This window comes from Ischnura elegans, chromosome 9 (genome assembly GCF_921293095.1).
Source record: "Ischnura elegans chromosome 9, ioIscEleg1.1, whole genome shotgun sequence".
Lineage (NCBI taxonomy): Eukaryota > Metazoa > Arthropoda > Insecta > Odonata > Coenagrionidae > Ischnura > Ischnura elegans.
The window spans coordinates 25,889,717-25,902,694 of record NC_060254.1 but is presented as its reverse complement, the minus strand read 5'-3'; the positions used below and the strand labels follow the sequence as shown (position 1 = coordinate 25,902,694).

Genomic DNA, 12,978 nt, shown 5'->3' with positions numbered 1-12,978 from the left:
CATCTCTCTTAATATATCGCTTCTATCGGACCTGGAAATATAGTGTGGCTCTAAAATTATATTCTCCCTGTCGCTCTTAAAGATATGCATTCTAAATTTTTCAAGCAATCTAAGCTTAGCGCGGAGCCTCCGAGTTTCAAGCGGCTCCCAGTCTTATTCACTTAACATCTGAGTAACGCTGTCTGTACGCCCGCAGCGGTTTTTGACGAACCACGCAGACTTCCTTTGTATTTTGTTCAGATATATATAGTTGTATACAATGGTTCTATAATTGCAAACCTGAAGTACAAAGGTAAGACTTGTTATGCGACATAAAGCATGTCTGATTTTACACAGGAAGCCGTGCACCAATGAGGGTCCTTGGAATTATGCTAGGTCAAGTATCGGCATTGATTCATGATTGGCGTATGATCGAAACCCCAGCATGTTTGGGTTGTCGAGATTCTCCGAGAAGCGCTCAGTGTCCAGAATGTGGCCAATTCGACACCCAAAGAGACAATTATACCAGGTAGTGTTTACGCTTCCCTTAAGACCCTCCACGCGTAATTGCAGTACTCCCTCTAGTTGCGGTCATAAAATAACGTCGAATCAAAAATTGAAACCCGCAGTACCAAAGTAAAGGAAATGAGGTTATCTAATGCTATAACAACAACCTACCGCGGGACCGAGGCCATATTTTGATAGACTAAGCAACCCTCAAAATAAGTGAGGATCATTCTGCATTTTCAAAAGAAAATGATCACATTTGGAGAGCTATAGGATCTTCAAATGAGCCGTTCAATGAGTCTCTCCATTCTCGAGGTAGCAACGATGACACGATGAACATTAACCATTTCATCGGAAATGAGCTGTTTAAATGAGCCGTTACTCGTGTGCCACATGCGGTCTCTCGTTAAACTTCCACGCAATGCCCGTATTTGCCTGAGTCTGTTTAGTCATCCGATTTAGACCCCAAATTTGGAAATATAGGGTGATTCTCTGGGCTTTATTTACTCTCTTCCTCGAGCTCATTATGTGATGAGGGTTTTATTTGACATCTAAATGTGCAATAGTTATGTTTGCCATTTATAAACAACAAACAGGGATGAGAATTATGCTTGGTTAGGCCAAAACCGCTCTTAAAATGTGCATTTATGTTTAAAGCCGTGAAAATTCTCTTTCAACAAGTTTTTGGCAGTAAAATGAAATGTAATGCAAGAGGTCTGAAATATCATCAAAAGTATATTAATAACCTTTTATGCAAGAGCGGACAATCATAAATTCATCTGACTAAAGAAGCAATAACATTATTTATTCATACCCAATTGGAATAGTTAAATCCTAATATGTTGCTTAAACGAAATTATATCAATTGATGTGAATACCAATGACTGAATTACTGTCAAATCCCTAAAATAGGGAAATATTCATGGTTTATAACGCCGGATCATATAAAATTTTAATTTAGTTTAAGTTTAACTAAATGAAAACGCAAACTTTGTTATTCCAATTGAACTTTATTTGGGCACCGTTTATTTTTATAATATTCAGGACTGAAATTACTTCGATTTGAGAAATTTTCGCTTTCATTTATTTGAAATTTTAAGTAAATTCCAGTGTTTCATTTTGAATTTATTTGACTATCAATCACCAAGTGATTCAAGGCTGGTTTGGATAGGTGGAGCCAGAGATCATACTAGAGAACTTATGCTTCATTCGTGAGAACACTGCACATGCAGGGTTGGGGCGTCAATCCTATCCCTTAACTATCTCGTACTTTGAGGATATACAGGGTATTTTATGAGGAATCTGTAATACATCAGGAGGTAGATCGGAAGAAAATTTCAACTGTCCATAAACTCGAGTCGAAACTCATTGGTTACTGAGCTAATGCAACGCAATAATTTTTTGGGATGCTCTTTACAGTTACCATGAGAACGGTTTTTCATGGGGATCCAGCTTTTTCGACATTATAATTTATATTTTGTCATTTTAAGGGCATTTCATAATTAACGTTGGACGAAAATGGGCGATTATAATATTTTGTAACAATTTATCTTTTAGCTTAATTAAACGAGAGCTTTGAGTGAGCATCAACTACACGATTACGCAATCGCACAAATTTTGAGATTAAATGTTTCAGACAATTATAATCGCACATTTTAGTCCAAATTTAATTATAAAATGCCCTAAAATCGCAAAGAATTTATCAAAATGTCGAAGAGGCTGGATTCCCAAGAAAAACCGTTTCTATGGTAACCGCATATTGCATCCAAAAAATGTTTGCGTTGCCATAGCTCGGTAACAAAGGAGTTTCGATCCCATGTTTGTAGGACATGAAATGAATAAAGCCGTCTCCCATACCACTGTTAATATCGCAATTTGCAATATGCTGTGGAAGCAACATGTCAGGTTGCATAGGTTGCCATGATATGTTTTATTAAATAGTTTTTTTAGCTAATTGCTGTTAGGAAAAAGATTAGTTTGTGGTAAATATAAAAAGGTATATGGTGTGCTGTGACAATTTACTAATTAAACTGTTCACAATCTGAACCAAAGGACTCTTTAAGAATATATATTTCATCAACCACCACCTGAGGGATTGTAGATTCTTCCTTAATCCCCATGTGCTTTGAGGATGTCTAAATATTTCACCCGAGAATTGAACCCGTAACCCTTCGATCAGCAGTCAGGCGTTCAACCCACTAGTGTATTCTTCTACCCCTCGTTTGCCCCTACCCCTACCTTATGTTTGGACATAATAAAAATACAGCGAAGGCATTAATGCGATTTTTTGTCACCTAGTAACTCCTGCATCTTTGTATAACTTCATAATTTTTAACTGTGGAGATATAAATTCATAAATTAAGCCTGTCGCCCGATTACGAGGTTGGGAAAATGTAAGCTAAGAAGAACCACAATTAAATCCTCAAAGAATGAAAACGTCATGAACCTTCGCAAACAACTGTATAAAGAAAAAGTATCAAGGCATTTGACGGTTTTCACCGCGGAGATGACCTGATTGGATCTCTTCCGGAGGCAGGCAGCTGCGGGTGGCGCTTTGCCTCCCACACTTGTAACGGCCGCGAAAACTTTGGATGGCAGCGCCAAACACAGCTGTTTCCGAAAGACCCGGAAGCAAGTTTTAAAAATAGCTCACAAAATTTCGACTAAACTTTGGACAGACTTGAGGCTAGTTTCTTTTTTTTTTGGTCTTTAATACGATAAAAACGGATCCAAAACTTTTAGAAGCTTTCGGCCCTTAAAATGGCACTAATTATAGTGGCGAGCATAAAAGTAAATTTATTTTCGGCCTTGAAACACCATCCAATGGATGTCTTTTTAAAAAAAATCATTTTACTTACACTGCGTTATTTATTTCCACATTCCCTAAAAAATAGTACCCATCGCTCCCAACAATCAATAACTCTGCAACCAAAAACACCAACGCCCTGAATATTGGTTCTTCTATCAATTAATGAAAAGTATTCGAGATCCTGAGCATTGATCGTGTACTCAAGAAGACGCGGTACTCATGGAGGTCTACTCCACTATTTTAAACTAGCAATCTATCTCAGTAAACTAACTTCCTGGTAATCACCATATCCACGTAATACCACTAGTATTCATCGGCCCTCGTTTACTTTATGTCAACATTCTAATTCCCCATTCACACAACCTCGGCTGCAACTAAGGTTCCGTACCCTGGTGCAATCCATAATCATCGTCTGAATACACGTTGGCTAGCGACATATCAGTAGTTCGTAAAGCTGCCTGTAAAACCGTGGTCAGCATTAGGGCAGGCGCACACTTGCGCGACCACGACCACTGCTGCGACCACGACAGATCTCTGTCGTACATCTTCCGACCAGAGCACGACCACGACCACACCCACGATAGCAAAACACATTCACCGTCCACTTGCTCAGTCGGTTTGGTCGGGTCGGAGTGAAGTCGGAGTCAGTGCGCGGCGCGCCATTACAATGCATACGTGTAATTTCTGGCCGCAACGACCGCTGAGTCGGGGACGACCAAATTCAAATATTTTGGTCGGACGACTTGGGTCCGACCAAGGAGTCACACTTGGCCTAGTGCGCGACGCTCCATTTGTTGCAATGCTAAAACTGGTCGTCGGCCACTACGGTCGTGGCCGTGGTCGCGCTAGTGCGCGCCTGTCCTGCCGCGGCCGAAATCGGAAAGAGAAGTAAAACGACATTGTGATCATTTCGAGAATTCTTAAGCGAAAATGTATCGGGGATGGATATTCAGCGAAATGAAGGTGATTATCAATCAAAATAAGTTATTTGGATTGGAATGGAATTTTTTTGCCCTGGTAATTTGTATTCATATGAGTTTTAAAACTTCGAGGGCAGCACTGGGCAACTACGGTTATGAGAATGCACGTTGGTTGTTAAAGAGATACCGACCGAGTTCGTGAGAACGGGTCATAACCAAATTTCAGTAAATTCGTTGTAAGAACCGGCTCAGCTAGTCATACAGCTCGACCATGCGTCACCGTGATAACGTAATCTCCGATTATTTCCCGGAGACATTGTTTAAGCTCCCACTGAATGTGACGTCAGCCGCACCGCCGATTGTGCGGTGACCATGCGAATTAAGTGACCATGAAGATCATAACGATTCATTCAAAAATATATTCCCGTAAATATTCACGGTACTGTGTGTTAACTGTGGCTTATTAAGGGCAGGTTTAATAATGTCTGGTTAGCGTAAACCGGAACATGGTACACCCAAAACCTAAGCTGGAGATTTTTAGAAAGCTGCAGTAAGTAAAAGTAGGTCAAAATAACGTTTCGTTAAATTCAGATCTCCAACGCAAGAATGAGTTAACTCCAGTTTTCATGCTCCGCAAAATTTTAACCCAGACATTATATAACCGGCCCTAAGTGTGTTTGCATCGTAATTATCAGTTTTGAGTGCAAATACTTTTGATATCTCGTTCATACATCAATCATTATCAAATGTTTGACGAATATTTACTGCAGTAATATTATTCACCAGCCGCATTGGATTACGCTGTTCACCCTTGTTTTCGTTTCTCAATTACTTGTCCAGAATCACCTCAAGCGATCCTTTTACGCGACCAATTTATCAACAAAAACTTTCGCTGTTATCTTGAGCTTTCCAAGTAATAAATAGCAAAACTTGGTAAACACATTTAACACAGACTTAATCCACAAAATTTTCCCAGTTATATTTTCAATGCGATATTTTTTTCATGGAGATACAGGCAACTGTTGAAAAAGCTGCTCTCGACATCTCCTGAAAATTGAATGAAGGTAGCGTAAGATTTTATTCATTAATTGGTCACGAAGATTGATAAATTACGACCACCTGAAAAGGAGTATTGTGATCTTTAAATTTATTGCCAAGATGGATAGTAACAATTTAAGCCAAACACGTGTTAAATTTACATACATGTAATCGAGCGAACTATAATTATTACGGTAATTTTTATGAAAAAAATTATCTCTCAACGGAAAAAATAGGCTCTTCGCAGTACAAATCCAATCCATGTAACGGCGCATTTATCTTCGTTAATATGTGAGCTCTGTCATTGATTGTTGTTTCGGATTTCGATTTCTTGAAATTCCGTCGATGTATATATCAAATACGAAGTTATAGAATTAAAATTGTCGCCTTCACGGTAGAAACTAATAGATTTCCCAGAACCGTGCCTCCAAAGTTTAGTTACCTTAACCCGGTAACGTCTGAATTAAAATTTCTGCGATTTTTGCGGTAATTATCTATCTAAATGTCAACGAAATTCTGAGTAATAAGGTGCAAAATGTATTCTTTTGCCACTAGTAGTTACGCCAATCGGTACCATGTGGTACCACCAAAATATGCTGCATCATAACATCCCAAATATTAAGGTCAAATCAAATAACCATATTTTATACGATAAAAAATGTTATAACCATCATAATTAAATAATAAAACTTTTGTATTAACAGTACGTAAGGCGTAAGTGAAGAAAATCGAAATGCTTGCTCTAAAAATTCCGTTATTTTTGGCTAGTTGATAATTCTCAATTTTCAAACGGCTTTAAATACGTTAATGATAGCTTTAAAATAGCAAACTTTTGGGAAAAAAGTTATTGAAAATATTCTTATCAATTTAAACTCTCAAAAACCCTAATAAATTACGATAAATGACAAAAAAAAGTTACGTTTAGCTCTGCACTACCAGCTGGTACCATTTGGTACCGCTAGGTGTTAACGGGTTAATGATGGTGATGTAAATAACAAATAACAAAGTCTATTGTTTACTGAAACAGTAACCTAGGAACCCATTCACATGCATACTAATCGAGCCGAGTAATCGAGTATTTAAGGAATAATTTAAGAATGAATCCAATTTTACACGGACACAATGAACGATTAGTTTGAGAAAATTTAGTTACGCATAGTTTTTTAGATGTGATTTTAATGATAGAAATACCTTGCGAAGGAGAGAGGAAATCCATTCTTAGAACGAAGCTAGATGAATGAAGTGGAAAAAATCAACGCCATCCCCGTCAAAGTTATCAACTCAACAGAGGCGCAAGAATTAAAGCTTCAGCACTGAAATATGGAGTACATGGAGGTAAATTATGATCGATGGTCACGCGAAGAGGATAGTCCATTAAAGGCATGATATCAATAGGAGAATCAAGAACTAAGCTATAAAAACCTTGAGACTTCCACCAGCACAAACGGAAGTAATACATTTCCTTCGATGGCAGGCTCAGAAAAAGTAGGGTAAGTTCTTCTTTTTGGTGGTGTTTAATGACGCTATAAATATCATAGGCATTTTAAATTCATACAGCAGGATGCACTAAAGAAAATAATTGAAGCATAGTCAAATATAATCTTGTCGTCGCGAAAGCCTATTGAGTGTCGTTCATTTGGGAATTATGTGATGATTAGGTCGTTGTATAACAATTTAATGGAGATAGTACTTGACGAACGATAAATAATACCATTTATTTGGACGAAGCTAGACTGATCAAGTTGAAAAAATATGAGTGTCTTTCCAAGTCAAATTAATGAGCTCGTTCGACAGGGATAAATATTTAATTTTAGGCTATTTCAGCGCTGGAGAAATTGGAAATAAATTGTTTTGAACGGTTAAAGGATGTGGAATGTCCATTAAAGCATGATGATAGGCACAAAATAGCAGAAACCTATGATCAAATTTCAACCACATAATTTCATTAAGGGGTAATAGTAACTGGTGTATTTTGAAGAAGTTAAACGAAGACTGCATTATATTTTAAATAAGCTTCAACGTTCGGAAAAAAACGGAAAATTTCATAAATACCGCGTTTCACTTGTTATTGCTCAGAAAAATGGATGCGTTTGTATCGTCTGTGTATATTACTTCATCACAGATATTGAAGTGGAGCATTGTAATGAAATGGTCATTTTTGCTGGCGGTGCCACCATTTTCTCGAAGACGGTGCCCAAGTCGGCAGCCGAAACTTTGTAGGAGATTGGGAATTTAGCCTGGCTTAAAGCCCGACCAAATTCCTTGAAGAATATTGTAATGGCAACGAAAACGAGTACGCACGGTAAAATAGGGAGGAAATTGCGGGCTGAAAATCAACCTGCAATATCGTGTCGGGTGAAAAAATAAATTAAAGATTGCTACTCAATCGACCGAATTGCGAAATGTACTTTGAAGGAAAACCTTTTTTCCAAAAGTGGTTCGACAGAGTTTTTTACCCATATTTTTTAAGGTCAACAATGAATATAAAAGATGTATATTTCACAGCCGTAATGGCATTTATGCATAAAACTAGTTGCAATACACTGGGGCAGAAATATTTTAGATTTAGGAATTTGCTCAAATGGAACTGGAGGATATTTTTAGGAGCGAACGCTCCAAAAAATACCCTCTTTTTTTAGGAGTAAACTATTTATAACCAATATCGTTAATAACGCATAAACTAGTTGTGCATTTCTCTGGAATTTCCTTCATTTTTATGCTCCATTTATGTTACGAATAGTTTTGCTACCTGCAATGGAACAGGTTTATTGGAGAAATATTAAAAAAAACACGAATGAAAGTTATGTTTAAACTCACCAACAGGTCCGCGATGGCAAGATGAAGAAGCATGGTGTTTATCCGCGACCTGGCTCCACGTCTCCTTCGAAGCAAGATGCACAACACGCTGATATTCCCCACCGCTGACACCACCAGCAGAATACTGTAGGTCACTATGGAGACCGTGTGTCCGGCATTGTAGCGCATGTCTTCCGGAAGCTCTTCCTGCTTCGGAACTTCGTCCGTGTAGTTATCCTGAACCGTCGCATTGCCTGACGACATGTTCAACCACGTCACCGTCGTAGGCAAGAATGTGGTGCTGATAGACTCCATTGCAGCTAAGAGGAATGGGATGGAACTTCAATCACAGGAAGGAACTAGACCGAGTTTGTGATTGATGACGGAAGTTTAATGAACCTTCTCGGCGATAAAGCTGTGGAAATCAAATGAATACTGGGTGGGTGAGCTTCATAGTATTCCGTTTTTGCGAGAATTGAAAAGTATGGAAGTTGCACCAGCTAGGCTATCTCTAACCTCTTCCGCAGAACAACACTGAACCATCCTCGCAATCTCTTCCACAACAATCAAGTCCACGTTAACACACGTTTTCTCGCCATTTTTTTCCACTCCGAAATGTTCGTGGAGCAAAAAAACCTCTTTAACATCCACACAGATTTCCAGCGTCTTAACACAAAACGATTTTATAATCTCACTCCTATATGAATAATGGCCTCACCGCGCGATTCGGTACAAATCACTCTTACATTTTAAAGTATTCAAATTATTCCATAGGTCAAAAAAGTATGTTTTATATTCAGTTTGACGAAAAATTGGCTCCTGGTGTAATGAAATCTCACTACCCAAAGAAGGAAGCAAAAGTATTTAATTTTTTATATTTTCAACGGTCTAAAATATGCGATTTAGCACTTGAAAGGGCAAATAATGGGTCATGGGACCTTGATAACCTCGCTTTCCTTCATACCCGCCAGCGAATTCACTCCCAGCACTACTGAATTTCCTTCCCTGCCAGAGTCAGTCAAAGGAGGTTATTTTTTAATCACTTTTTGAAGCTTCAAAAGATGGAGCTTCCCGGAATATTTAGTCAAAATTAGCAATCCGTGCATTCATTGGCATTTAATCCTGGATTCCCTGTATCTAAGTACTACTTTATTTCCTCTTCGCTGGAACAGAACACGAGATATCATTCCTTGAAACATTTTAACGTCAAGTGACTAAGCATCTGCTGTATGCCAGAGCTCACTTGTATTTAGTAACGATATCCATCCTCATTCACACTGTTTTTGAACTCATTTTCAATTCTCAGACTTCCCTCTGCTCGTATGAAGCCGATTCTCATTCCTTTGTAGGCAGAGGGCGTGGTTTTCTATGACCTAAATTTCGCAATCAAAGCTGCTCTCTTGTCTTTGCTGGAGTGATCCAATTCGAAATGCACGTGTTTTATTGCGGCTTGTATTTGTTTTTATTTCATATTTCAAGATGAAGATTGTACTCTTTCGGCGGATAAAACGAGGTAATTGGATTCTTATAACTTCTGAAAGCACAAAAAAGCATTCTACTCCTCACTTCACTCACAAAAATGTGTAAATTATCATAAAGTCGTTAAGTGGCAACATAGACACATGCGTAAAAAGGTGGAATTTCCCACCCACACTGAATTCTCACCATTACAAAAAGTTTGAACGTGTCCGAATTTTATCATCGTGAATGCATGAATTTGGATTCCTCTGAGATTTAGAGTTTCAAGAAATGGATTTCTATTTTCGGAAACTTTGAAGAACCACACGTTTTTTTTCCACCACTATTTTTTTCTATTCTTATTCCATGCTTACATTTAAGTCACTTCCTCCCATTCAAGGAAAAAGGGGAACAAAAGTAGTTTTTAGAATGTAGGGACCATTCGAAGCAGGGAAACGGACCGGCTGCGATGGATCTCCGGTCGTGAATAAAAGGATCCGAAGGGCCGAAATGGGACGCGAAGCACAACAATGGACCGACGTGGGAGGGAAAAAAAGAACTCCGGGACGGTTTCCGGGGAAACCGGTGACAGCTGGTCCTTGGCACGATTATTCTCAATCATTAGATGTCGCAAACACTATTACTTCTGCACACTCACGATTTCCTCATATTTTTAAGGTAAATCACGGAATAGAAGTATTTGAAATCAAATTTACGTATTTTTTTTCCCCCGAAAACACCTTATCCTCAGTGATTGAAAGTGAAATATTGGGATTGTACACTCCATATACAAAAATTGTCTTTTTCCTCAACCCAATAAACATTCATTTTTGTTTTACAATATTATCTCGTGCTCGATTTGTTCAAAATCACACTATGCTCCCAGTTATTCCCTTACAAACAAAATTTATCACATTTAGACCACTCTATGCTTTCTCTGAGTCTGTTTAAACCTTGCAGGCTGGGGAATTTAAGATTTTGCTCGAATTAGATTGATTGGTGTGAGCAAAAACACTCCTTCCTGATTTTCAATGATACCATCAATAGGATTGGGTTCATCAGCACTCACTTTTTCCTGCCCTGTGTGTCCTTATGTTTTTCATCAATAAATATTCTTCCATTTCCCTGTAATCTCCATAACTTGGTAAAAGATTGCGAGGGCAAAGATTGATGCGACCGTCAGTTTTTATGAGGTTGAAGTCTCCATGAGCGAGGGAGGGGTGTCCTCAATCGCTGGACGACATAAGAAGCTTTTCTCTTAAAATATTTCAGCTCACACTCCTCCCCACTCCTTGTTGATAAGAGTGGGCATCACAGGAAGACGATTTGCTCCGAAAGTGACGATGGGAGGAAACCCTTAGTATAGCTTACAGCACTCCACAGCAGCACCTGAAAATATAGGCATAAAAATTAGGTTAGAATTATAATAGGATTGAAGAAAATTGCAAAAGATTATACCACAGGTAACAGAAAAATAACTTTTTCATCAGTATAGATAAAAACGCAAAGGTTATTCGACTTGAAAGCAACTAAATTTATTAAATATGATTCTAAGATTTTTATGACTATGTGGGTCCATATACACCTTAAGTTAGATACCCTGAGACTTAATTGATGTTTGCTTTATGCATATTTTAATTTCCACATTATTTAAAAAAAACGTGCCTTGAATCAAATAATTCCTGAAATTTCACCACCAAATTGACTTAGAGCCATCATTTATGACTTAATTTAAAGCTAATACTCCACATAAGGCATTAAATTTGTAAAAAATTGACTAAATTCCCTTTCCTGATACCATTATTGTTATATTTCTATTTTTATTATTTTTTATAGGACAACTAGCTGACCGGACAAACGTTTTTATGCCATATAAATTATTGCTAGTGTGCATCTATTGTAAGCATGTGGGGACCTTGTATATGACTGAAAGAGGAATGCCGCGCTGTGAACGATGACGACCTATAAAAATAACAAAACACCAAACATTCATTTTTTGATTTCGTTATGGGTCATTCCATTTCAAATCACTCAATATGGATAAAATTTGTAGCTCGACATATTTAATTGCCCTGATTTTTTTATCATTGGTTCCCTATAAGTAGAAAATCACACATCATTTGAAAAAAATTTACAAGCCATGCTTTTTTTGGAATCCATTTTTAAAAGGGCGCCGGGACAAATTCTGATGAAAAACGTGGCTTGCATAAAGCTTAATTTCGAAGCTGTTTCAAAAGATATCATAATAATTCAAAAACCTGTGTGTTTATCATGGAAAGAACTGTAGGAAACAGTTTTTTAAATTTTTTATCATAAAATACAGTTGGTCAAAATCTTTCCGTAAAAACTCGGGAAAAATTTGTCAATACTAACATTTTAAAGCCATAAATTTTAATGAAGGAAACGAGACTCACTAATAAAATGTTATTTCTGAGTTGAATACTCAAAAAACTACTTACAGTTTAAGGTTTAAAACTGAGAATGCACTCAATTTTTTTCTAGAGCTTGTCAAACAATGCCGAAATCCTTTTAGCATCGATTTTCGCAGGTCAATATCTAAAAAGGGACAGAATGTCAACTACTGAAAATTTTGAAGAATGTTCTTTTTACTCATATTATTATCTCACAAAGAAAAAATGTTGACAGAGGCTCTGCTACATTTAGAGTGGTGGAGCAATGAAATTCAACAAAAATGCAACCACTCAACACGCTCCAGCAGTGCAAACAAGGGTTCGTGCAGTGCAAGTTAGCACACAGGGGCTTCTTTTTATAAATACTGTAACAATTAGTATTGTTTAAACTATAACTAAATTTATAATGATAATTTATTCAAATATAGAATTATTTTGCATGGTCCCCATCGTGATTGCCATCTGTTGTTAACATTTTGTACTGCAGGATGCTCTCGCAAGTACGTTGTGGTAACAACAGATGGCGGTCGAGATGCAAACTAAGCAAAATATTTCTATTTTTAAATACATTTACATATAAATGTAATTTTAAATGATAAAAATTCAGGACAATCAAAAATGTTGAGCCTGGGTGATTTGAAATGGATTGACCTTCATACTTTTATTAACTTCATAAATAAATGTTAAAGTACAACTCTATCACAAATTATGACAATAAAAAGATACATTATCAGCCTCCCAGTGAAAGAAGGTGAGCGATTTATTTAGTATGTCCATCTATAGCCTACACCAACAAACTGGTTGGTTTACCCTATGGAAAACATGAAACCTATTATTGTCCGTGTGAATAACACGGTGTGCCTAATTCTAAGCCACAAACAGCCAACGTTAGGCCTTGAGTCTTGTTGACTGCCATTGCGAATTCAAATAAAATTGGAAATTGAACCCGTGTGAATTCAGTTGGTAAATCCGTCGGAATAATAGGGGCTCATGTTAGTATGTAGGAGCTCATGTATTTTCTCCTTGGAACTTGTCATTCGAAATGCTGGAGATGCAATTC

At 37.5% G+C, this 12,978-nt stretch overlaps 1 protein-coding gene across 1 annotated transcript in view; it reads right to left on the bottom strand.

Moving 5' to 3' along the window:
• Window positions 1–8,685, bottom strand: part of LOC124165785 (adipokinetic hormone/corazonin-related peptide receptor variant I-like) — a 187,339-nt gene extending 178,654 nt beyond the window's left edge. The window contains exon 1 of the mRNA XM_046543289.1: window positions 8,071–8,685. Within this exon, the coding sequence (XP_046399245.1) occupies window positions 8,071–8,364 (294 nt within the window). The 5' untranslated portion in view covers window positions 8,365–8,685. The remainder of the gene's footprint in view (window positions 1–8,070) is intronic.
• Window positions 8,686–12,978: the final 4,293 nt, after the last annotated feature.